Genomic DNA, 23,738 nt, shown 5'->3' with positions numbered 1-23,738 from the left:
CATTTAACCATTTGTTAACTCTTTATTGATAGCAAAATAGATAGTGCTAGTATTAATCTCAATATTTGTGGTCAGTATTAAAGGGGTTGTGTGGGCTTTACATTTTTTCATTAAGAGTGTTAGGGTGGGGGTTGTGAAAAGTAGTTATACTTACCTTTCTTTGGCGCTCTGGTCCAGCACTGTTCTACCCATCACCTCCAGTTTCTGTATACAGAGATGTGAGGGTTCACAGTGGATGGGCTCTGGTAATACCCAAGACCCCTTCTGGCTCATTAGCATACGTTTTAAAGTTGATTTTAGAAGGAAGGAGGCCATGGATAACTAACATAAGAAGATTACCACAATCACAGAGCCTGGATCTATGAGTAAGATTTCTTTTTACCCATTAAAGACGTGTGACATGGTAGTAGTTGCGTCACAGTTCGGCTGCAGGTTTTGGAGAGGACTCACGGGCTGGGCCATCTCCATAGCCAGTGAGTGTTTGCTGCATATTGCAACAAACAGCCACTGGTAGTTCCCACGATTGACACGATTGAGGATACAGTCCTCAAAATGGTAGCATTAAAAACGTCATTTCATCTTGCAAAAAAATGACACCACCCACAGCTCCGTACACTGAAGTATGAAAAAGTTTTTAGTGCCAGAAGATGGCAGAATGAAGATTTTTTTTTTGTACAGGAGGTTTTATTCTTGTAAATGTATGAAAGCATTATAAAACCTATATAAATTTGGTATTCCCGTGATCACACCATGACAAGTACACATGTCATTTGGGGTGAACAATGAAAGCTGAAAAATCCAAACCCACAAGAAAACCCTGCAAATGCATTTTTTCACCAATTTCACTGCATTTGGATTTTTTTTCTTTTTTCCCACAACATGACATGGAATACTAAATACCATCACTATAAAGTGCAATTTGCTATTCAGAAAACAAGCCCTCATACAGCTCTTTAAAGTCATAGATTTTTGAAGGTGGGGAGTGAAAAATTAACATTCAACAACGTAAACCCGCCAGATTGTTAAGAGGTTAATATATTTGAAAGAATTGCTAGTTTGGCAGCTCTCTTACATAGTATTTTTATGTTTCTGTACATAAACACTAAATAACTTAGCTAGATACCTTTATTATTAGAGTGAATGACATTAGAAAAGACTTGCGGGGCCCAGCAGGAGTATCCATCCCAATGTTTGCAGTACTTTTCCATGCAGACGGATGAGAGATCAGAGCTTTCCCTGGGGGCCTCCGCTTGCTTCCTCATATACTCATATAATTCCCCCAACCTCTAGGTAGTGATACACGTGTGATCGTCAAATGATGGAAATAAACAACACGGGAAGTGTTTTATTCTGTACCAGACTCATCTTTTCCGGGATGAAATAAAAGCCTTAGTTCATCGACAAGTACAGAACCCGAGCAAAACAATGATGTCACATTCATCTTTACAGCATCGGGTCAGATGAATGCCGGAACATAGAGACCTGGACAGCTTGGTCCATGCTTTGGTTTTCTGTTTTTGAAGCATTTTGTCACAACTCTGTTAGTCCTCCCAATGTACTGATGCAATGCACATGATTTATGACTTAGTGTAGAATTACTAATTACTAATTCTGCCCGAGTCCAAATATTGCGCTTTATAATTGCCTGTTGTAATTCTGTGAATCTGAGCCAGCACATTGCTAGACTAATGTGTTTATGTGGACATCTGGATATTTCTGTCTGCATAGGGCCTTGGCAGTGGATACTTCCTAATTCAGCTGATTAGGGTTTTGGGTGGGCATGCTAAATGCCAGTCAGTTATAGCCAGAAAGAAGCTCGGATTATTGGCAGAGTTTTCCTGTTACACGGAATTATGAAATATTTGGATAAGAACACGTACAGTTATCGCTATGTTCAGTATCAGTCATGTGCAGCATTGCTATTACATGGTATAAAGTTTATTCTAGTTTATTCTACTTTGTGAATAATAATATATAAAACAATGTGACCCAGCAGCAGCTTGCATGGTGCTCCCCCAATGTTAGCGTGGGTCCTCTTCTGTCCTCTTCTGTCTTCCGTAACATCCTGCAGGGTGCCGCCATGTTCTTCCCAGCCCGCAGGCGTATAGTATGATGCGGGCGCTGATGACGTCATACTATGCGCCCGCAGGGAAAAAAACGTGGCGGCGCCCTGCATAATGTTACCGAAGACAGAAGAACATAGAAGCCAGAAGAGGACCCGCGCTGACATCGGGGGAGCAGCACTGCACACTGGGGGCCACCGGAGGGTGAGTATATAAGGATTTTTTTTAAGTGCTGGGCTGGCTATTGACTCGTGTATAAGCCGAGTTGAGGATTTTCAGCACATTTGTGCTGCATGCATCAAGTTATAGAGTAGAAAGTCTGTGATATATAGTAATAATTTTGTGGAAAAGTATAAAAAAAAATTCCTGCAATTTCCAGTGGTGAGTCAATCAGTGAACAGGACCACCAAACTACTTAGCTCAGAATAGGTAGAGTAGTAAAATACCAAAATATAAGTCAGACGTCCTCCTAAAATAAAGTAATTGCATATTCCAGTGATATTGAAGGTAGACAAAGACAGTGGGCCCAAACAAAGTGCAAAACACAGAGACAAAGACAGTACCAACATATAAGAACAAACGCAGTACAAAATCGCAAGACAGATGAATAGTCTGAACACAAGAGACAAGTTACCAAGAGACAAGAGTTTAGTATCACAAGAGTAATATGGAGATAACTTCTATAGCCAGAACCCTAGCAAAGGCGGGCAGGACTCTTATGTGATTTCAGAGTCCCGGCCTCAATAGTGAACTAGTTGAAATATGTACAATACAATTTTTTTCTAAAAAGAGTTACACTTCAAGATCAAGATATTTTTTGCTGTATAGAATTTGATATTTAAGAAGTTTTCTGAAAAAAACTTACACAGAACTTAAGGTCATCCCGTGTAGAGATGTATCAACATAATATCCAATTGAGGCACGATACAGAGATATAGACTCTGACTGTACCTCTGGATCTTCAAAGCTTAGCCAAGCGCGTAGACTTCCAGCCAGCTCCATGAGCCATGATGTTGATGGACTCCCTACCAATGTTAAAAGAGATAATGTCAGCTAGACTCCCAAAAGGAACATCACACATTTCCATACTTTATTTCATCTTTGTTATCCAGACACTCACCATGACCTGCAGTGCGAATGTGAAGTATTTCACAGTGTCTGAAGTGCAAATGAATTGGATGTTCTGCCCTAAAAGAAACATCAACATATGGATGACATCCAAGAAGCTTAACGTTTTGAAGATAACAAAACAAATTACCTAATATCCTTAGGTTTGCATTGCCAATGGAGACCTAAAAACCAACAAAAAGTTTAGTTTTTAGTTAGTTGTAAGACTATGGGTAAAACATATGGAGACTAGAAAAACTGTACATTACACAGTCATAAAGGCAAGTGAAAACATGTTGTGTAATGGAAGTCTATCAGGATTATGATTAATAGTGAAAGGTCGAGGGACTGACCCATACAGTGTACATCCACCAGGTCATTGACCATTTATATGGAGTTATCTGAGGAAGGAACAAAAAATCATCTGTGTTTCCTGTTGGGATTTTACCAATAGACAGTATTCTATGAATTGTGAAATCTTGATATGATTTGAATACATATATATATATATATATATATATATATATATATATTTTTTTTTTATAGATATATATTTATTTTTATATATTTATATATATATATTTTATTTATTTTATATATATATATATTTGAGTAGGTTGTCCCCTACTTAAGAACACCCGACTTACATACAACCCCTAGTTACAAACGGACCTCTGGATGTAGGTAATTTACTGTACTTTAGCCCTAGGTTACAACAAACAGCTATAATAGTTATCACAGGTGTCTGCAACAAAGATTTATTGTTCATTTTGGTTCTTATGACAGTCCAATTGTCACAGAAACTAAAAAATTTAATTTTGGCTGGGGTTACAATATACAGTTCCGACTTACATACAAATTCAACTAAAGAACAACCCTACGGAACCTATCTTGTATGTAACCCGGGGACTACCGGTACATATATTTCCACAGTATTGCATATTATTTGATTACAAAATAATTAATAAGATGTTATAAGTACATCTATGCAGATGTATGTGTGTTAAAGTTATGAATTATTTAATAAATTATACGGACACCAGTATCATGTACATAATTGATAAGGCAAAACTATTTCAACCTATAAGTCTATAGTGTGAAAGGTAATCTGTCAGCAGTTTTCACCGTGTAAAGCTACACACAGTGTTAGGTAAAAGTGGAAAATGTTTTTATATTCCAGGATTGTAGCAGGACATGGAGCAACCCGATTCAATGGTGTGTGAGGGAACACTGAGAACAGCCCCTGCCCTCTGAGCATGGTATTCATGCAGAAGCTGCTACAGCAGTAACACAGAGCTGAGAGGAAGGGCTGTGCTGTGTTAATTGAAAAGATCTCATACATTGGTGTTCCATGTCCAGCTACAATCCAGGAAAATATATATGAATATTTTAAAATTTGCTGCTATTAACAACACTCACAAAAGTATGGTTATTCTGATCTCCAGGGATAACAAGCATCAATGTCTGCAGATTTGTGTGGTCAAAAGTGCTGACAGATTCCATTTATCCCAAAGCGCTTTTTTGCCTCCCTCTGTATTAAACAGCAATTGTCCCATCTCAGGGACATTTCACAGTAAGAAATATCCCCAATTTTATGATTATAATAACCCCATATTTTCTGTAGTTATGTGGGGAGGATAACCATTGAGCAATACTTCATCTCCTTGATCTTCTAGTATCATGTATTTGAGCAGTTCTTCATGATATTTCATTGAAATTTCCATAGACATTACCCAGAAAAATTTTATTAAAGTCAATTAAAATAAAGCGGCATGGCAGCAAACTGAATTTGGCAAAAAGGGTAGAAAAGTAAACGTTTGAGATTTCCTGTACAGGGAGGAACATCCAGTATGTGCCAGAGGGTGATTAATAAAGGACATGGTGTTGCATCCAGCTTGTTTACAGCCATATAGGAGAATAGTAAGAGTCTGTTAGACATTACTGCCGTGTTATGGGACAGATAAATACTTTGTCCCCAGGGTATGAAAGCTTATGTTGTGAAGAAATAACCTTATTCCTTTATAACTATGTTGTGGCTATGCACTTTACTGAGATTTATATAAAGTACATGTCTGACATGCGCTGTGCAAATTGATGTAATTTAGAACCGTCACTTGTGGAATGGGCAAGGAGGCTATTTTCAAGACAATGTACAATAAGAAAATTCTCCATAGGAAGTTCTTGAACCAAGTTCATATTTACAGATACACATTTTAGTTCATTCCACTAGTATAACAGAAAAAAACCCTTGCGAAACTTCTTTAGCTCCCCCTAGTGGTGGCTACAGGCAGCCATAATGTTTTGTACACAAGTAGCTTGGAGCTCTGTATGACAGAAATGTATCTCTGACTGCTGTAGCAGATGGATTTGTGGTAGAGATGCATAGGACAGTGGTTCATGTGCTGCTGTGTTGTTTTGAATAGACGACTCACAGCTGCAAAAAATTAAAAACTTTTTTTTATTGGTCAGTGCCCACTAACACATCACTTAAAGAAAAACTATCATGAAAATCAAGCATAATAAACCAGGGGCACTTTGTCATATATCCAGCTACTGTCTCTATAGTAATTGCTTTATATTTGTTATCAATGACCTCCTTCCTTCTAAAATCAACTTTTAAAATTATTCTAATGAACCCAAAGGGATCTAGGGAGTGTTACCAGAGCACCTCTATGCTGTTACACTGTCTCACCTTGTCCCTCTGCTCCTGATGTAATCTCTCTGCCGCAGAGGAAGTTTCAGCACACAGTGGGAGGGCGGTAGTGCTCCTGGACAGTGTAATAGCTTGTGAATCTGCAGCACGGAGGAGCTTTGGTAATACCCCCAGAAGCCCTTCAGGCACATTAGCATAAATGTAAAAGTATATTTTAGAAGAATGGAAGGCATGGATAACAAATATAAGAGGATTACCACAGTCACGGTATCTGAATCTATTGTGAAGTGTCCCTCATTTATTATCCTGGATTTGGAATGTAGATTTCCTTTAAGCTTTACATTAGTAAGTTAATATTGTATTGCGTAAAGATTATAATAGGTTCATATATTACAGTATTGAAAAGGTTATTGAAATTAGCTGCGGCTCTGGCTTCCAGGTACTGAATTTGTTGCATAAACTGACACCATATCATATGGCCTTTTGATACAATATTGCCTGGAGCATTATAGCCTGGTTTATACAATGGATGACAGCAATCCAGTAATAAGACCTTCCTGCTAAGACTCAGCCAGTCTTACATACTGCTGTCTTCTTGGCACAGATGTTCCAGGGGCCTCAAACAGGGGAATGAAACTTGTACAAGTTGCTGTATTTAGCTGGTCATACTGTGGTAGTACGTAGTTTATCTTCCGAGTGCTCTGGCGGTCATTTCCCCACTGACAGGTCTAATGGAGAAGGACTTGGTTTGTTCTAAGCTGTCCGGATTGTATTCCAGCACTTTGAGTGGCTCTTATAAACAACCTATCATTACATTGTCTGAATTGACAATCACAGGGTGAATGAGAATTAAAGGGAAACTGCAGTTCCTTACTCAGCTCCGCTGAAGGAGTGTAAGCCATTTACAGCATCATATGTTTTCCTTGGAACTGTAAAATGAGTACATACAGTACTTAATCCACAGCACATGTGGATATCTGACACTGAATACTCCCTTAGAAATTGTGGTTTTGAGGTTTGCAGTTACCAGAACCCACTGTCCAGTTGTCAGAATCCTAACAACATATTCCAATGTTTCTATATTGATTATAATACACATCAAATAAAGTCAATACTATCCGAGCGACAGCATGAAGCAACGCAAAATACGGAACAGACCCCCAAATGCTACGTATAATTCCCTTTATAATGCCCTTTATAATTCTGGTCACTTCTTATGGGCACCAGGGTTGGGGGTAGATTATTTATAGTAATTTTACACCTAGTAAATTACATAAGAATTCCTTACCTCGACATCTGATTTTTTTTATTCCAAGATTTAAAATATTTTTTTAAGTCTATTAACACTGTAATGGAGAAAATATGAATATGTTTGAACACCTGGTGGATTGTGAAGGAGAAATTTATTTTTAATGGAGTTTTAATGGAAAAAACATAAAAACCGTAAAAGTAAATTCGTAAAATGTATTGTTTGCGTTTTGATTGTATAAGGATAACGGATCATTTTTTGGGACAAGTGTGGTAGCTCTTGGGATTTGATCTATATGTAGAGCAAAGTGGGAAGCTGAGAAGGTTGTGGGTGGAGATCTTCAGATCAATAAGTAACAGGAACGTAAATAAGCCTCAGCCCTATTAAAAGAAATCAAATTACAGGAGCAGAATAATAAACCTAATAAAGCTATAGCCACCCACCAGCATTAAGGGGGTACATTTCTTTTATATCTGGGTGAGAAAATATTATTCAAAAGCAGATGGATCTGTAGCAGAATACTCAGTATTTCACTAAAATTCTGGCAGAATCCAGCTGACACACCTTCCATGTTTCTTTCATGACATAGCTTATTGCTAGCACTTGTGATTATTTTGCCCTTTTTGCTACCTCCTAGCCAGGGGTGCGTGGAGTGGCGTGAAGGGTGGCGTGTGGGAGGGGGGAGGGTAGGCGGTGGGGAGTTCCTGTCCCTGCGCATGCGTACTCGCTGCAGCCAGAAAATTTTCATACATAGAAATAAAGGCGGGGCAGGCCTCTGTGCCGGAGGCTCTTGATGTATCTGTCTGCGCCAGACAATCGTACACCGGAGCACAATAAATAGCCCTCTGAAAGGTTATATGGGAATTAGGTCATACTAGCCAAGGGGCAGGCTTAACACAGAGACACACCTACAGTGAGTATAAAGGAAGATATATGTTGAATTTATGTGGTTATTAGGTAAAATACTAATTAAACTAACACATATATAACAATGTGCAATCTAACACAAAGGGAAAAAACAATGTTGCATTTGGGTTTATTCTCCATAAAGTTCATGATTTTTCGAGCATTACCATATATTGCTTCATTTACATGAGTAAATTAACAACCTGCGGTTTTCATTGCCTTTTTCTAGGAGGTGTGTCTCTGATTGGACAATGAGAAGAGACATACCCCCAACTGGCAACAGCCTAACTTTTCTTTCTTTTAACTAGAAATATAAAATTGACTAAGTTTATATCTGCATTCAGCAGGTTCCATGATTAATATAGAAAAATATAGAATATAGGGAAAAAAATATAGAAAAAAAATAGTGCAGCAGTCTGCTATTAAAAAAGCAAATGCTTGTATGGGAAATGGGTAGTGAACAGAATGGAACCTCTTTAGTTTATTTTACAGAGCACCAGGACGGAGGTGTGAACTGCCCCTTAGACATCCATGATCAAGAGTAGTTTTTTTTCTTCTAATGAAGAAATCAAGGAAAGTGTTAATTGTTAAGTGGGAAAAGATACCACAAATAACAAACTATTACTAAAGATCATGCGGTATGCATAAAGTAGCCATTAATTACTGTATATAGTTAATCTAATAATTATATATAAGCTGAATTTCTTGGCATAATTTTTGTGCTAAAAAAAACAACTTAGCTTATACTTAAGTATATAATAATAGTAAACGTATATACTTTCCCTCCAGTACTCCGTGCAGCTCTTCTCCTCCCGACTCCTCTGTGCTCTTTCCATGTGTGTTCGCCCTTCCTGCACACACATTATAATGCGACCTATTAAAGTCATAATGTGTGCGCAGGTAGATCACATAGACGTCTGCTCGCACTGCTTAGAGGAGCAGTGAGGAGCCAGAAGGAGAAGAGGAGCTGCATGGAGCACCAGAGGGTAAGTATATATGTTTATTATCTTTAAAGGGGCCATGCTGCTGGGACATTTCATGAATGAATGGGGGCCATGATGAGACATTTCATGAATGAATGGGGGCCATGCTGGGACATTTCATGAATGAGTGGGGGCCATGTTGGGACATTTCATGACTGAGTGGGGGCCATGCTGGGACATTTCATTAATGAGTGGGGCTGCGCTGGCCATTTCATTAGTGAAGGTAGGTTTCTGCTGGATTTTTTATTTAAGAGTAGTTGCTTCACTTCTCACCCTAGGCTTATACACTCACCGGCCACTTTATTAGGTACACCATGCTAGTAACGGGTTGGACCCCCTTTTGCCTTCAGAACTGCCTCAATTCTTTGTGGCATAGATTCAACAGGGTGCTGGAAGCATTCCTCAGAGATTTTGGTCCATATTGACATGATGGCATCACACAGTTGCCGCAGATTTGTCGGCTGCACATCCATGATGCGAATCTCCCGTTCCACCACATCCCAAAGATGCTCTATTGGATTGAGATCTGGTGACTGTGGAGGCCATTTGAGTACAGTGAACTCATTGTCATGTTCAAGAAACCAGTCTGAGATGATTCCAGCTTTATGACATGGCGCATTATCCTGCTGAAAGTAGCCATCAGATGTTGGGTACATTGGGGTCATAAAGGGATGGACATGGTCAGCAACAATACTCAGGTAGGCTGTGGTGTTGCAACGATGCTCAATTGGTACCAAGAGGCCCAAAGAGTGCCAAGAAAATATTCCCCACACCATGACACCACCACCACCAGCCTGAACCGTTGATACAAGGCAGGATGGATCCATGCTTTCATGTTGTTGACGCCAAATTCTGACCCTACCATCCGAATGTTGCAGCAGAAATTGAGACTCATCAGACCAGGCAACGTTTTTCCAATCTTCTACTGTCCAATTTCGATGAGCTTGTGCAAATTGTAGCCTCAGTTTCCTGTTCTTAGCTGAAAGGAGTGGCACCCGGTGTGGTCTTCTGCTGCTGTAGCCCATCTGCCTCAAAGTTCGACGTACTGTGCGTTCAGAGATGCTCTTCTGCCTACCTTGGTTGTAACGGGTGGCGATTTGAGTCACTGGTGGCTTTCTATCAGCTCGAACCAGTCTGCCCATTCTCCTCTGACCTCTGGCATCAACAAGGCATTTCCGCCCACAGAACTGCCGCTCACTGGATGTTTTTTCTTTTTCGGACCATTCTCTGTAAACCCTCGAGATGGTTGTGCGTGAAAATCCCAGTAGATCAGCAGTTTCTGAAATACTCAGACCAGCCCTTCTGGCACCAACAACCATGCCACGTTCAAAGGCACTCAAATCACCTTTCTTCCCCATACTGATGCTCAGTTTGAACTGCAGGAGATTGTCTTGACCATGTCTACATGCCTAAATGCAATGAGTTGCCGCCATGTGATTGGCTGATTAGAAATTAAGTGTTAACGAGCAGTTGGACAGGTGTACCTAATAAAGTGGCCGGTGAGTGTAGTTGAGTCAATAAGTTTTCCCAGTTTTTTGTGGTAAGATGCCGCTGCTTATACTGGGGGTCGGCTTATAGTGGAGTATGTATGGTAATACTTAATTATTATTATTATTTTATTTCCAATGGCCAGTACATAAGCAAATATAGTAACATAATACCAAAAAAAAGGTTCAAAAGAACACAAAACAAGTAATAACCATAAATATACTTTATTTCAATCAAAATAGAGGTTAAAAACAGAACATAATACAGCATACATGGACGGACACAAATGAAATAAAATTGTGTGTATACCAAATAACGGTGGTAACTAGCCAGTACAAAACATATCACATTATAAATGAAGAATAAGTGAGAGGTAAGATGGGACAATGCCCAAAAGTAAGTAAACTAGAAGTGTACAACGCAAAACTGTAAACCAATGGCTGTAATACTATACCAGAAAGAGGATCACACACAAGCAATGCCCCGACACGTGTTTCGCATATGGCGCTTTTTCAAGGGGAGTGTCCATTGGTTTACAGTTTTGCGTTACAGTTTTTTCTCTTTTAAATATAGTAACATGTAAGAAGCCTAACCCTACAACCCTATTATACAAAGCGAAGAGATGGAAGCTGTAAAGTAGTAACACGTTGAGAATCGCAGTGGAAGAGCGCAGTAGCCATTTATTAATGAGCTTTCATGTTACGGAGAAGAAAGCAGTAGAGACCAGGTGTGAGTTTTAGCTGCGGAGAGAGAGAGAATATAGCGAATCTTTGATAAATCCTTTCCCAGCCAAATATTTAACTACAATCAGGAATAAGGTAGTCGCTTGTTAGTTTTCCTTTGCACATATTTTATGGAAACGTTACATGCCCAGTGGTTTGCCTTCGCCGCCTCCGAGTAAATGGGCTGTTGTTGAATTGATGTTTGATTTATTCATCTGCAGAATCAGCGGGCAAAGACTAATCAGAAATCTGTTTTCTTGGACGTTTTAGGTGATACAGCAGGAAGACAGCAGGTTCCCACATCCCCGCCGGCCTCGGAAAACAGCAGCGCAGCTCATAGCATCGGCAGCACACAAAGCACCCCCTGTTCTAGTAACAGCACCGCCTAACCCGAGGAGCAGCACAGGGAGGCTGAAGATCAGCTCCAGGGGCACAGGTTCAAAGTCACCATATGTTGACATTCATATTCCGAGGCTGAAAGAAATCATTTTGGGTTCTTTCTGAAAGGGAAAAGGGATCTTGGTGTAAAAAAATCTGCCTGTTTTTTTTTTTGCTGCCCTGGATGAATGAAGTCTTTGGGCCCATCCAAAGAGCATCAAGCCAAAAAAAAAGTGGTAATACTACTAATCATGCAGTGTGCGGAGCTGCAACATGGGTTTCCTTGGCTGTCAATGTGAAATGTGTGCCAGTTCTTATAAATGCTGCTTCCATCCCATTCAAGCTGCATTCCGGCGCCATGTACATAAGAGAAGATATATATATATATACTACAGAGTGTATATACAAGTATTATGGATTTGCGTAGCGTGTGCGCTGCAGTGCAGTGTTAGATACTTTGCCACTATTAAGCAGCAGGTTGATGAATGTTACTTCTTCTCATTGCTCCTAGCAGCTGGAGTGTGTATTGTGCAATGTTGGGTTGTATATAATCGGCTTTCTCAGTAACGGGAGAATCTTGGGGTGCAGCGGACCCATTATCGGGCCATCTCGCTATGGTTCGGTGACACGGTATGTGGGTGGATGCGTCTTTGTGTAATGAGTCTCTTTGCTGCATTTGTAAAAACACTTCACTCTCCAAGAGTCTTGTAAAGAAACGCCTCTCCTCTCATTCTAGTGATCTATCCACGACTTGTTTATCCTTACCCTTCCTCTTTTTTTCTTCTTCTCCCTTTCCTCTCTTTTTGCTTTCTCTTTGTTGATTTTGGGCACTTTTTCTTTTGTTTTAGCTTTTATATTGCTTTTGGGTGGCTGTGACAAATTGCAGAGCAACTTACAACAGTCCTCGGGTGCAATAAGTAACATGTAAGGTATTGAACTTGTAGGAAGGGTTCATTTGAATGTATGTATATAAATGTCCTGGAATGTTTGTTTTTTGTGCTTTTTTTGTTCTTATTATGTTGTAAGGTTTAATTAGCAGTGAGATGTACTTTAGGGTTCCAAAAGGACACCACAAAAGATAGAAAATGGTCTTCTATTATAAACATGACATTAATAGTGTCCACGTTATAGTGTACATATTATAAGGCATCATAATTCATTTTGCTACATAAAAGGGAAACATATTTTTACTTCCCCCACTGACCATATGGAATGTCTGGATTACAGGTGGGAAATCCACTCTGCTTTTGCTATAGGACACTTTTTGCCAGTGATTGGGGTCAGTATTTGGTCAGTATTTTGAGGCCAGAACCCGGTGTGGAACCTTTATAGGGGAAAACCATTACTAGTTTGTCTTGAAAATACTGATGCAAAATACTGACTAAATACTGACCATGTGGAAGGGGCCTTAAAGGGTTGCCCATCACTTGCCTGGAGCAAAGCCCTAAACTTACAGGAGACAGAGCAGTAGTTGACAGGTATGGAGTACAATTATTAGTATCTTAAGGGAATTGCTCTAGCAGTAACCTTGAGCTCTTCATATCTTGGTTCTTTAAGAAGATACTTCTCTGTGTCCTGTAACGCTATGTAACTCTCCTTCCTGATCACAGCTATTGCTTAGGATAGGATTTAGAAGGTATGTGTTTGAGTTTTGGGTCACTAGCACTTGCAGCTTATACATTTTATGGTTTATTTGGCTTTTATTTTACTTGGCGAGCTGACAGGGTGACACATGAAATAATTCTTCCTGAGGTTTGTCATATGAGTAGTTACTGGCTTGTAGAAGACCCGGGGTGAGCTATAAGCTCTGCAGTGATCTAACACCATGGACTGAGGTTTAGACTTATAGATTGGACACTTACTGCAGACGGTCAACTAAAAATATACAAATTATCTGTGTTATACCAAGAGTTTCAGAGGCATAGCCCATTGTTATGTAGATAATAGGAACTTAAAGAACTTTGTAGCTTATATATATTTTTTCAGATACAGTGCCACAACTTTCCATTGGTCATGGCTGGTATTGCAGCTAATTTCTATGAAAATGATTCTGCCAGAGCTGCAATACCAGACACAGCCAGCGGGACTCTGTGTTTGAAAAGCAGCAATGTTTTTCTTAATCTCATGCAACCATGTTAAGGTTAATTTTGTTACATAAAATGTAAACATTTTCGTAGTGTGTCAGTATATATCCCCATTAATCGTATTAACAGTTTAGTATTCACCACCAAAGGCCTTAAAATGCTGCAGAGCTCATAAGCTAACCAAACCTCACTTTTCAGCATTGCTGCAAAAGTTTAGAGTTCAATGGTTGTTTCTAATGTAGTATAATATCTTTTCAAGAAACCTCATAGAATCAAGGAATAAAATGGTTCATTTCAATCCATCCTTAATTTGAAGGGGCTCTTCACTTTTAGCAAATAATTGATATTGTTTGTGTAATCAAAAGTTGTACAATTTTCAAACATACTTTCCGGATCAATTCCTAGATCGGAGCTTTCTATAAGAAGTTTAATTTATTTACTTCCTGTGGATAAACACTGAGCAGGGCTCTTGTGATGTCACAGAGATGTGCTCAGCTCATTATAACACCCAGCTCTGATTACTCTCTATAACACTAACGAGCAGTGCACCTGTGTGACATCACATGACCGGGGACCGATTTTCACAAGCTTCTATTAGAAGCAAGCATAGATCTAGAAAATGGTGAGGAATTGATACAGAAAGCCTAGTGGAAAATTGTATAAGTTTTCATTACACAAACAATATCAATGATTTACTTAACGTGGAAAACCCCTTTAAGTTGATGTCCATTAATTTATACTGTTAATAACCACTGCTGTAAAGTTTTTCCGTCTCAGCTTGTGCGATACGTTACAAAAAAAAAAAAAAAAAACATAAAAACGAAATAAAAAATGCCTGTTGTTGCCACTAGAGGCAGCATCAGAATTTAATATAAGCTACCTGTGTTTTGGACAATCAAGCGCTTTGCCAAGCCTAAAGCTGAATGTATTTTTAAAGTATAGTCTATATTAAAAATAAAAAGGAAAAAAAATTTACAGAAAATTTTTAAAATGTCTTCAAAGAAGACAAGAGACTCTACTATTCCTATAGCTATATATTTTACTACATTATATATAGAGTTTATATTTAAATGGTTTATGATAAATTTACTCTATCATTTTGTTAAGTTTTTTTTTTTTTTTTTGTATTATTCCAATTACTGTGAATTTTAACACCACCCGTTGTAAATCCCTTCACCCTAAACACACTCCATCTCATTTATTGGATTCTTGGTTGGTGCCAGGGTCCAAGTTTGGGCTGGATACATTTTGTAAACACTTTAAATGTATATTTTTGAGAAAGAGAACGATTTGTAATATCAGTAAATTTACTTAAATGATAAGATATATATAAATATCTACAATTATATATTTACAAAAAAAAAGCCATACATATTTTTATCGAATATATAAGTCACTTTCCTTCTCTTGGCATTTACTGTGTACTTCTGCATGGAAGGCATCCATCTGCATAAGAAATGTAGAAAATTCACTAATTCCATGTACATCTTTTTATCCGCTATCTTTAGGGAAGTTTTTATTAGCAGCTATTTAATATTCGGGTGTATCCTTTCCTAAATGGAAAAATTGGGATGTTACTGATTACAGCTAATCAGATGCCATTTGGTGCAACGCACTTGTTAGATTTTTCCAAAAATTCATTCTTCCAATTGCAATGTAGATCTATTTGAGGAAACAGTTATGCCGTTTTACTATTGCCATCTAATAGGCAAGTTTGGCCTAGAGGTATTTTTTAAATTCGGTAAACTCCTGTAAATTCCTAAAACCAGATACACTCGTCAGTTTTTGGATCAGATTTTGAGGTGGTTCTTCTAAAACATACCCATAGCCTAGCCTTAGATTTTTGCATTGGCTTAGCATATAACTTATACAACGGGTTTATCTGTAATAGGGGCTCTGAACAGGGAGTGTTAACACTTTATACCAGTGATGGCGAACCTTTTACAGATCGAGTGCCCAAAATGAGACCCAAAAACCACTAGCTTTTCCCTAAGTGCCAACACAGCAATTTAGGCAGTAACAAACTTACTGCTACCAGAATCTTTGAGCTCCAAACCGACACCTTGTCACTCTTCGTACAGAACCAAAGAGCACAGGGTCGCTTTAAAATAGCAGGACACTACTTGGACTACCTGAGACTGCAGGAAGATGTCATTTGGGTCTGCCAAACTCTGTGCCTGGGAGACAGACTGGATGCCCACAGGGAGGCCTCCGAGTGCCATCTCTGGCACCAGTGCCATAGCTTTGCCACCACTGCTTTATACTCTCTGCCTGGCTGTAGTATGGTATGAGTATTACTTTCAAACATGAAGCTGAAAGTGAAGGGGTTAATGCTCACTCCCGAGTGCTGTGTAAGCTCATAGCTACTATAGACACACACTGTGGATTTGGAATACTAGAGCCTGATTTTTTTTTACAAACTAAGGCTACATTCACACAAACGTATGGGGGAGTTATATACGGTCAATGTATATACAGCGTATATACGTCCCCCATACACTTCTATGGCCTCACGAAGTCGTACGGGAGCGGTGCAGTGCAGGTTACCTATCTTTCAACGGAATACGGCGCGGTGCGCAGTATATTCCTGTGGAGAGGGGCGGGGGTGAGCTGCGCTCATCCCCTGCTCCTCTCTGCAGCGCTGATGTATACCCGGCGTACTATGGTAGGGCGGGCATACATCGTGGTGAATGTAGCCTTGGGCTATTTTCACACTTGTCTGGGCAAGCACACGGCAACACGCTGGAGAAGAGGAGGGGTGAGATCTGCTGACTCCTCCCATCTCCATAGCGAAGAACGGCGGCCGGCCATAAACATGGGGAAAGATAGAGCATGCTCTATCTCTTCCCCATGCATTGTACACGCGCCGCATGCCATAGGTGTCTATGGGGACATATATCCGGCCAATACTTCCCCACAATACCCGTACATTTGTAGGCTGCAAACCACCAGCTATGTGCCATTGTTTTTAATCCATAGGACATAGGTGGGTAAGCAGCAACGCCGCATATCTGCGCAGGAATAGGACCTGCTCTGTAATGTGCGGTACGGCTGGTTGGCACACTCATTTTAAGATAAAAGACCACCTCAAAATTCCATCCAAAATACCATATAGCTGTGAATAACATCCCTAACTTGTATTCACACCTATTTTTATAATTAGCCCCTATATGGAAGATTTATAGCCCAAAAGAAGAGGTGACATTGACCTTGGTAACAAAAAAGGCAACTGAAGTCGGATTAGTTTCTTAGGACGTCATTAGGGTTTTACCTATTTTACTTTTTATAAATCCCTTCCATGATGTTCTATATTTATCAAGGCCAATGACTGTGATAGTACAGTAACAGGACAGATAAGGGAATGGAGATTCTTATACAATAAGGGAATTCTATTTCTGTGCGTAGTTCTAAGATGGCTCATTTTTTCGATGTCTGATATCTTGCAATGGACCATTGTGTTGGAGATGTATGAATGTGAATGTATGCTGGAACCACTTGTAAGGTTGGTCATTGGTCCTCTAGAAACTGTAATGGATGAAGCTAATAGTAGGAAACAACCAAGTTTCACAAAGGGTCTTTATGGCCTGTTATATCACATATTCAGTATTCACCATAGAGGATATGCAGTATACATTGGGAACATAATTGCCTTTACAAAATGTTACTACTTAAAGGGTTTTACCCACTTAAAGGATCTGTCCATGTCTTATTTCTTCTAAAACAACTCTATTCCCCAGTTCTATGTTATGAAAAAGGTTTTTGGAATAAAAGCATAGTATATCCTGATAGGACTCCTAGGAGAGATGGTAAGAGTCCTAAATACCCCACACATAGTAATTAACACCTTGTTGTGTACATATTTGGAACCCTATACAGGACACCATCAGGTGCAGCATCAGGTAATGCCCAACTTAGGCTCCAGTCACATGACTGCAAATGGCCAGCGTGAGCTAGCCACAAAAATGGCAGGTATTTCCCGGCCGCCATAGAGATCCGTTATGTATGGGTACTGTGTGGTGAGTATATTGAGTCCCACTGCAACATGTCCAAGCCGCGTGACCACGCAGCAAAAGATGGAGCAGGTCCTATTCCTTTCCGGATTTTGCGGTGCAGCCACTCAGCTCTCTATGGAGAGGGGAAGGGTGAGAAGCGCTCACCTCCCTCCCTTCTTCATCCGGCCATGTACTGTGCCCCAGGCTACGGATGGAGCCTAAGCTTTATGTTATATAAGCGTTTACAACTTGGTAAAATGGACGGCCATGAACTTTTCCTTAAGAAATCTTTGACCCGTCCAAGATATGTGTGTGTAATCCTATATTTAAAGGGGTTGTCTGAAGGTTGAAAAACATGAACTTTTTCTTTTAAAAATCTTTGACCCATCCAAAATATGTATGTATAATCCTATATTTAAAGAGGTTTTCCAAAGGTTGAAAACTATGACTGCTATCTAACAAAATCGCTCCCCTCCCGACCATGGGTAATGCGTGGTTTTTGCAACCAAGATTTATTCATCTCTATACAGATGAGCTGCAATACCGGCACAAACCGGTGCTGTTTTTGCAAGAAAGCAGCCATGTTTTTCAACCTCAGGACAACCCCTGTAAGCCTGCTTAATTAGTCTGTGTAGGATTTCTAAAATGTTGGCACTTTTATCCAGAAATAGCACCACAATTATCTATGGGATGTGTCTGGTTCAGCCCCACTGAAATGAATAGGGCTGAACTTTGATATGAACCATTACCTGTGGACATTTTTGGGGAAAAAATCAGCCTTGTTTGTCTAATCCTGTAATTCTATGGTAAAAGCTTTGACTTCATCTACATTCATAAATAAATGAAATTTCCAAATTAATTTATATCACTGCCCTGTTCCTCCCCATCTCCCTGTATTGTCTGGATGACATACTATGTACATGTACTATCTGTACTATGTAATATGTAATCTACCTCATTGTAAAAGTTGCCTTTAATGTTCCATATAATGTTTATCAGAGGGAATTTTTTATGTATTAAACCAGAAATTATATAATAATCTGGTATTTCAATCAATGTCTATCGATTATAACACGTTACAATCTACAGTTCATGCCATTACAATATCTCGCCACTGGCCTGAATAGAAAGGCCACAATTCTCATTATTCCAGCACAATTGTCATTTGTTTTGTTTTTGTTTATATTTTGTACAAATCTGATATTTTGATGGGTCACCTTTTATTTTGTGCATAATAAAGATATATATAAAGATATGTCATGTGTTGTTTTTATTTTATATTCTCAGTATTAAATTACGTGATATTTAACAGGCAACTCTGAACCCAATTTATGATATATCCAAGGACCCAAATTAATTATGACAATGGGGTCTCAGTGCCCTCAATCCAGGAGGTAGCTGCTATAAAGGGGTTGTCCAAGTGTTTAAATAATATATAGGTGGCTTTGCAGGGCTGTACAAAAGAGAATAAACTCATAGTCACCGCCTCCGGCGCTCCCGCTGTTCCATGCCACCGTCCATTGGTGCCATGAATTAATCCATTTTAGAATTTGCAAGGGGAAATCATATATTTCTGGGCTTCAAATTTAAAGGAAATTAATCATTTTATGCATTGTGAACCAACATAGCTTGAGAATGCTGTAGCTACACTGATGCAGAAACATATCTTGTTTAATCCCTGATCCGAGTGGTTTTGCTCAAAAAACAATAATAAGATTCAGGACCTTGGGAAAGCTGGGTGCATACTGCCTGCCGTACATAAACACATTACACGGATCTTTCTGAACTGTCTAGACAGGACTAATCAGGCTGAGCTGGATGCTTCATGCATAGCACCAGGGATATGGTGCTGCAATTGATTACTTCTGCCTGTCAGGGACATCACAGTGAATACAGCGTTCTCTGAAGCAGCGCATAATTAGAGTAAGACGAGAGGCGCCGGAGCAGCCTCAAGAGCGAGTCTCATTATCATAATTTTATAATTGTTTTTTAAGCAAAACCATTCAGTTCAGGGATTAAACAAGATATGTTTCTGCATCAGTGTAGCTACAGCATTCTCAAGGTTTGTTTGGTTCATAATGCATAAAAGCAAATGGTAGATTCCCTTTAAAATAATTTCCATTACATATTGTAGTAAAAAGCTAAAAGAAATACAAAGAAATAAGATCAGGACACTAATCACTTGGATGTGCATATAACTACTGTTTGTGTAGATCTTACTACGGCACAGCAGTGTACAGTATATTACTTGATAGTTGTGGTTTGTACTGCTGGGTTTCTCTAGGAACATAATCTAGGACGATCCGTCATTCCCAATGATATGCTTAACCGCAGTTTTCCTTTGGATTAGTTCATTCAGAAGGTACCATCCCAGCAGTAAACCAGAAATCTTACTAAAGGAAAGTTCTATTCTTGCCAAGTAAACCTTTTATTCCTTATTAGAAATATCATTCTGATGTGGATTTTTAAGGTTAAGACCCAAGTCTTTAGAAGGAACCTTGGCTTTGCTGAGCGTTCATAAGGAAAACAAATGAATATGTATTGCATTGTAAAATATGTTATATTACCCCAGTTTATTCCATAACCCAGAGCTCAGATATTAAGTGGATGACCTTAAATTACTCTTCATGAAGAATACATAGAAGGGAAAAAGAATGCAATGAATAGAAGACACGGTACATATGGATGATACAAGTCATCTCCAGAAGGAAGCCTTTTATGTACCATTCAATACTCGATTACTTGAGTACTAAATTAGTCTTTGCCCAATGATTCAGCTATTTTACCTGAGACACTCACACCTTCACTATTGTCCAAACATCCTGAATGGAGAGTGGGGTTCTAAGACCTTTATCAGTAGCTAATATCTCAAAGAACAAACACATCCTGCAGCTGAAATCCATTACCTGATACTTATCCTCCCCACCATCTGATGTTTGGGAGGGGGGGGGGGGGTGACCCCATACATGCTTGGCTGGTCTCACCTAATTTGGATAGTCATGTAATCTGTTTAATATCCTTACAATAATGGTTCATTATCAGATCAATAGGGGTTGAACAACTGGCATCCCTACCAATCTGCAGTTTGCAGCACTTGTGGAGCTCAAGTAGGGCCGGAACAGGAGCATAGAAGGCAAGGTATGATAGGGATTGTACAGGCAACTAGAAACTGCTAACACAACCCTACTAATAGATACCAAGGAAATTTTGGGTAGAGCTCAAATTCTCCTAAAACCGTCCAATGTAGTCGAGATGTATCCAGTAAACAGGGGCGGACTGGGAATTTAAAGTGTCTCTGGAAAAAAACTTTAAAAGTGGCCCCATTCTGTGGGCAGAGTAAAAACAAGTAGGCATGGCCATGTGATGTGGGTGGAGTTATTAAACTCCACACAAACTGTTGATAGATGGTCTAAATCAACATATACACCACAGATAAAGGCTCACACTGCCTCCCTTATACAGGAATAAAGCTTCTTCTTAATACTACCATATATACACACAAAATACACCCTACTACAAAACCTTCTCCGATAAACAAGAATGCAACTTCTATAATATTGCCACTAAGTAAAATAAAATATATTAATTAAAATGCTGCTCCTATGTACAAGAATATAATACTATAATACTGCCCCTATGTATAGGAACATAACTACTATAATACTGCCCCCTATGTACAAGAATATAACTAATATAATACTGTCCCTATGTACAAGAATAGAACTACTATAATACTGCCCCCTATGTATAAGAATAGAACTACTATAATTCTTCCCCTATGTGCAAGAATAGAACTACTATAATACGGCCCCTATGTGCAACAATATAACTACTATAATACTGCTCCCTATGTACAGGAATATAACTACTATAATACTGCCCCCTATGTGCCAGAATAGAACTACTATAATACTGCCCCCTATGTACAAGAATGTACAGCCAGCCCCTCTCTATACAGCCAGCCAGCCACCCCTGTATACTTTCAGCCCCCCTCAGTATACATCCAGCCAGCGCTTACCTCAGTATACAGCCAGCCAGCCCCTTCAATATACAGCCAGCCAGCCCCACCTCAGTATACATCCAGCCAGCCCCCTCTCAGTATATATCCAGCCAGCCCCACCTCAGTATACAGCCAGCCAGCCCCCTTCAGTATATAGCCAGCCCCCGTAAGTATACAGCCTGCCCCCACCCCACCATATACAGCCAGCCCTGCCCAGCACATAAAAATAATAAACGCTGCACTCACTTTTCCGACGTTCCCCTAAAGCTCCGATGCTTTACTGTGATGTTAGCTGCTTGCCGACGTCATATTCTGTGCGCAGCCGGCGCACGGAGCTGTCACTGCCGGCTGGACTGGATAATGCATTTAGCGTTTATTATTTTCAGACCAGCCCCGCCAACCTCAGACCAGCCCAGCAGCAGCCGCAGAGCAGTCGGCCCACCGGGATTTCCCCCGGTGGGCTTAATGGCCAGTCCGCCCCTACCAGTAAACCACAAATTATGCTCAGAGAATAGAGAAAGTAGTAGAATCAACCTAAGTTCAGACCAAGAACATAAGCACAATGAAAGAACGCCTACAGCCTAGCCTCTACAGGTAGATTGTTGTTGTTGGTCCAAAGTGGATTTTTATATACAAGACCTTACTTTAATATTTGTTTGGGAGTGTATTTTATTACAGGAATACTTCTGTAACTATCTGGAAGTTCTCTGTATTATGTACACCTTGAATTTACACAGAATAGGCTGGACGTAAAGTGGAATCCTTTGCACATGGTGTGGAGTATCTCGCTGCAGTGTGCACATAGATTCATTCTTGGTGTGAACAGCGATTAATTCTACTACTTTCTCTATTCCCGGAGCAGAATTTGGAATGGTTTACTGGATACATCTCAACTACATTGGACAGTTTTTGGAGAGTTTGAGCTCAGTCCAAAATCTTCTTGAAATCTGTTACTAAGTTTTTTGGACAAACTCCTCTGGACTGGTACTCCTCTGATCTGTACTTTAGTGTGAGTTTTCTTATAACTTTTTACCACAACGCTACTAATGAGAACTACAGATAAATAAAGCAAAAGAATATATCTATCGCGTGGGAAGGTTACTTTAGTTATTTTAAAACAGTTAGTAGAACAATATAAGAAGGAAAATTAAGATTAGCTGGACTGCATATAACTGGATACCCAATTGTCATTATGCAAAGTAAGGTCTACATAATACCTTACTATAGATTGTCAGCTGTTGTCCAAGTACTTCTCCCAGAATTCCCTGCCAGGAAGTGACCCGAGAATCCCAGGCAGATAATCATGGGATTTATAGCTTAGCAACAGCTGGAAACCACAGGTTCCTGACTCCTGACCTAGCCACACTCAAAAGTAAAACAATAAAACTCTGCAACATGTGCTGGTCTAGATTAGAGGGTGCGGAAGAGGCTGAGATGATAAAAAGAAAATAAAAGGGAAAATAACTCATAGCGAGATATTGTGTAGGGAAGAGAGATCTCATTCATGCTAATGCTATGCGATGTTGGTTGTGGCTGTGTAGCCCCATGGGTGATACATTATTAGTAGGTGGTCCTTTCTCCCATGATAATTGGTTAATATGAAACATATGATATAATAGAAGCTAATTGCTGCAGATTTGTTTTTCTAGTGATCGGGTCCAGTAAATGCAGTTCTTCTTTTACAAGGTTTACTTTTATTTCAGTACTGGCAGGAATACACGTACTGCAAGGAAATCCAAACCCACCGAGTAACAGGAGCAAAAAGGAGAAGCCATAAGCTATAGGGTTTATTGTGCTGTTTCAGGTCTGCAAAGAGAAAGTCAGATTTTTATAAGATATTGGATCTGGACATACAGTAACTCTGAGCCCAACCATTTAACTCCCTAGATGCCTTCATCCATAGTGGAAATCTAAGAGGCTTGATGGAGCGACTATCACCCTCATCGGCAGCCCCGCAGCACAATCACAGTGTCCTGTTGGCATTCACTTCTAGCTAGATTTACAAAAATACGCTGGTTGGTTGGACATTGATATATATTTTGCCTTTGGTACACCTTAAACTGCTCTGGAACATTCACTTTCAGATCTGGTTTGCACAAACCCAGTTTTTGAC

At 39.6% G+C, this 23,738-nt stretch overlaps 1 protein-coding gene across 2 annotated transcripts in view; it reads left to right on the top strand.

Annotated features, from left to right (window-relative positions):
• Positions 1-14,476, top strand: part of TGFBR3 (transforming growth factor beta receptor 3) — a 146,467-nt gene extending 131,991 nt beyond the window's left edge. For both annotated transcript variants that reach the window (XM_072127750.1, XM_072127749.1), the window contains one exon: positions 11,442-14,476. In XM_072127750.1, the coding sequence (XP_071983851.1) occupies positions 11,442-11,560 (119 nt within the window). In that variant the 3' untranslated portion in view covers positions 11,561-14,476. The remainder of the gene's footprint in view (positions 1-11,441) is intronic.
• The last annotated feature ends 9,262 nt before the right edge of the window (positions 14,477-23,738 follow it).

Source organism: Engystomops pustulosus, chromosome 10 (genome assembly GCF_040894005.1).
Source record: "Engystomops pustulosus chromosome 10, aEngPut4.maternal, whole genome shotgun sequence".
In the NCBI taxonomy this organism is placed as follows: Eukaryota; Metazoa; Chordata; class Amphibia; order Anura; family Leptodactylidae; genus Engystomops; species Engystomops pustulosus.
The sequence above is the reverse complement of the archived record's forward strand: the minus strand, read 5'-3'. Positions and strand labels throughout refer to the sequence as shown.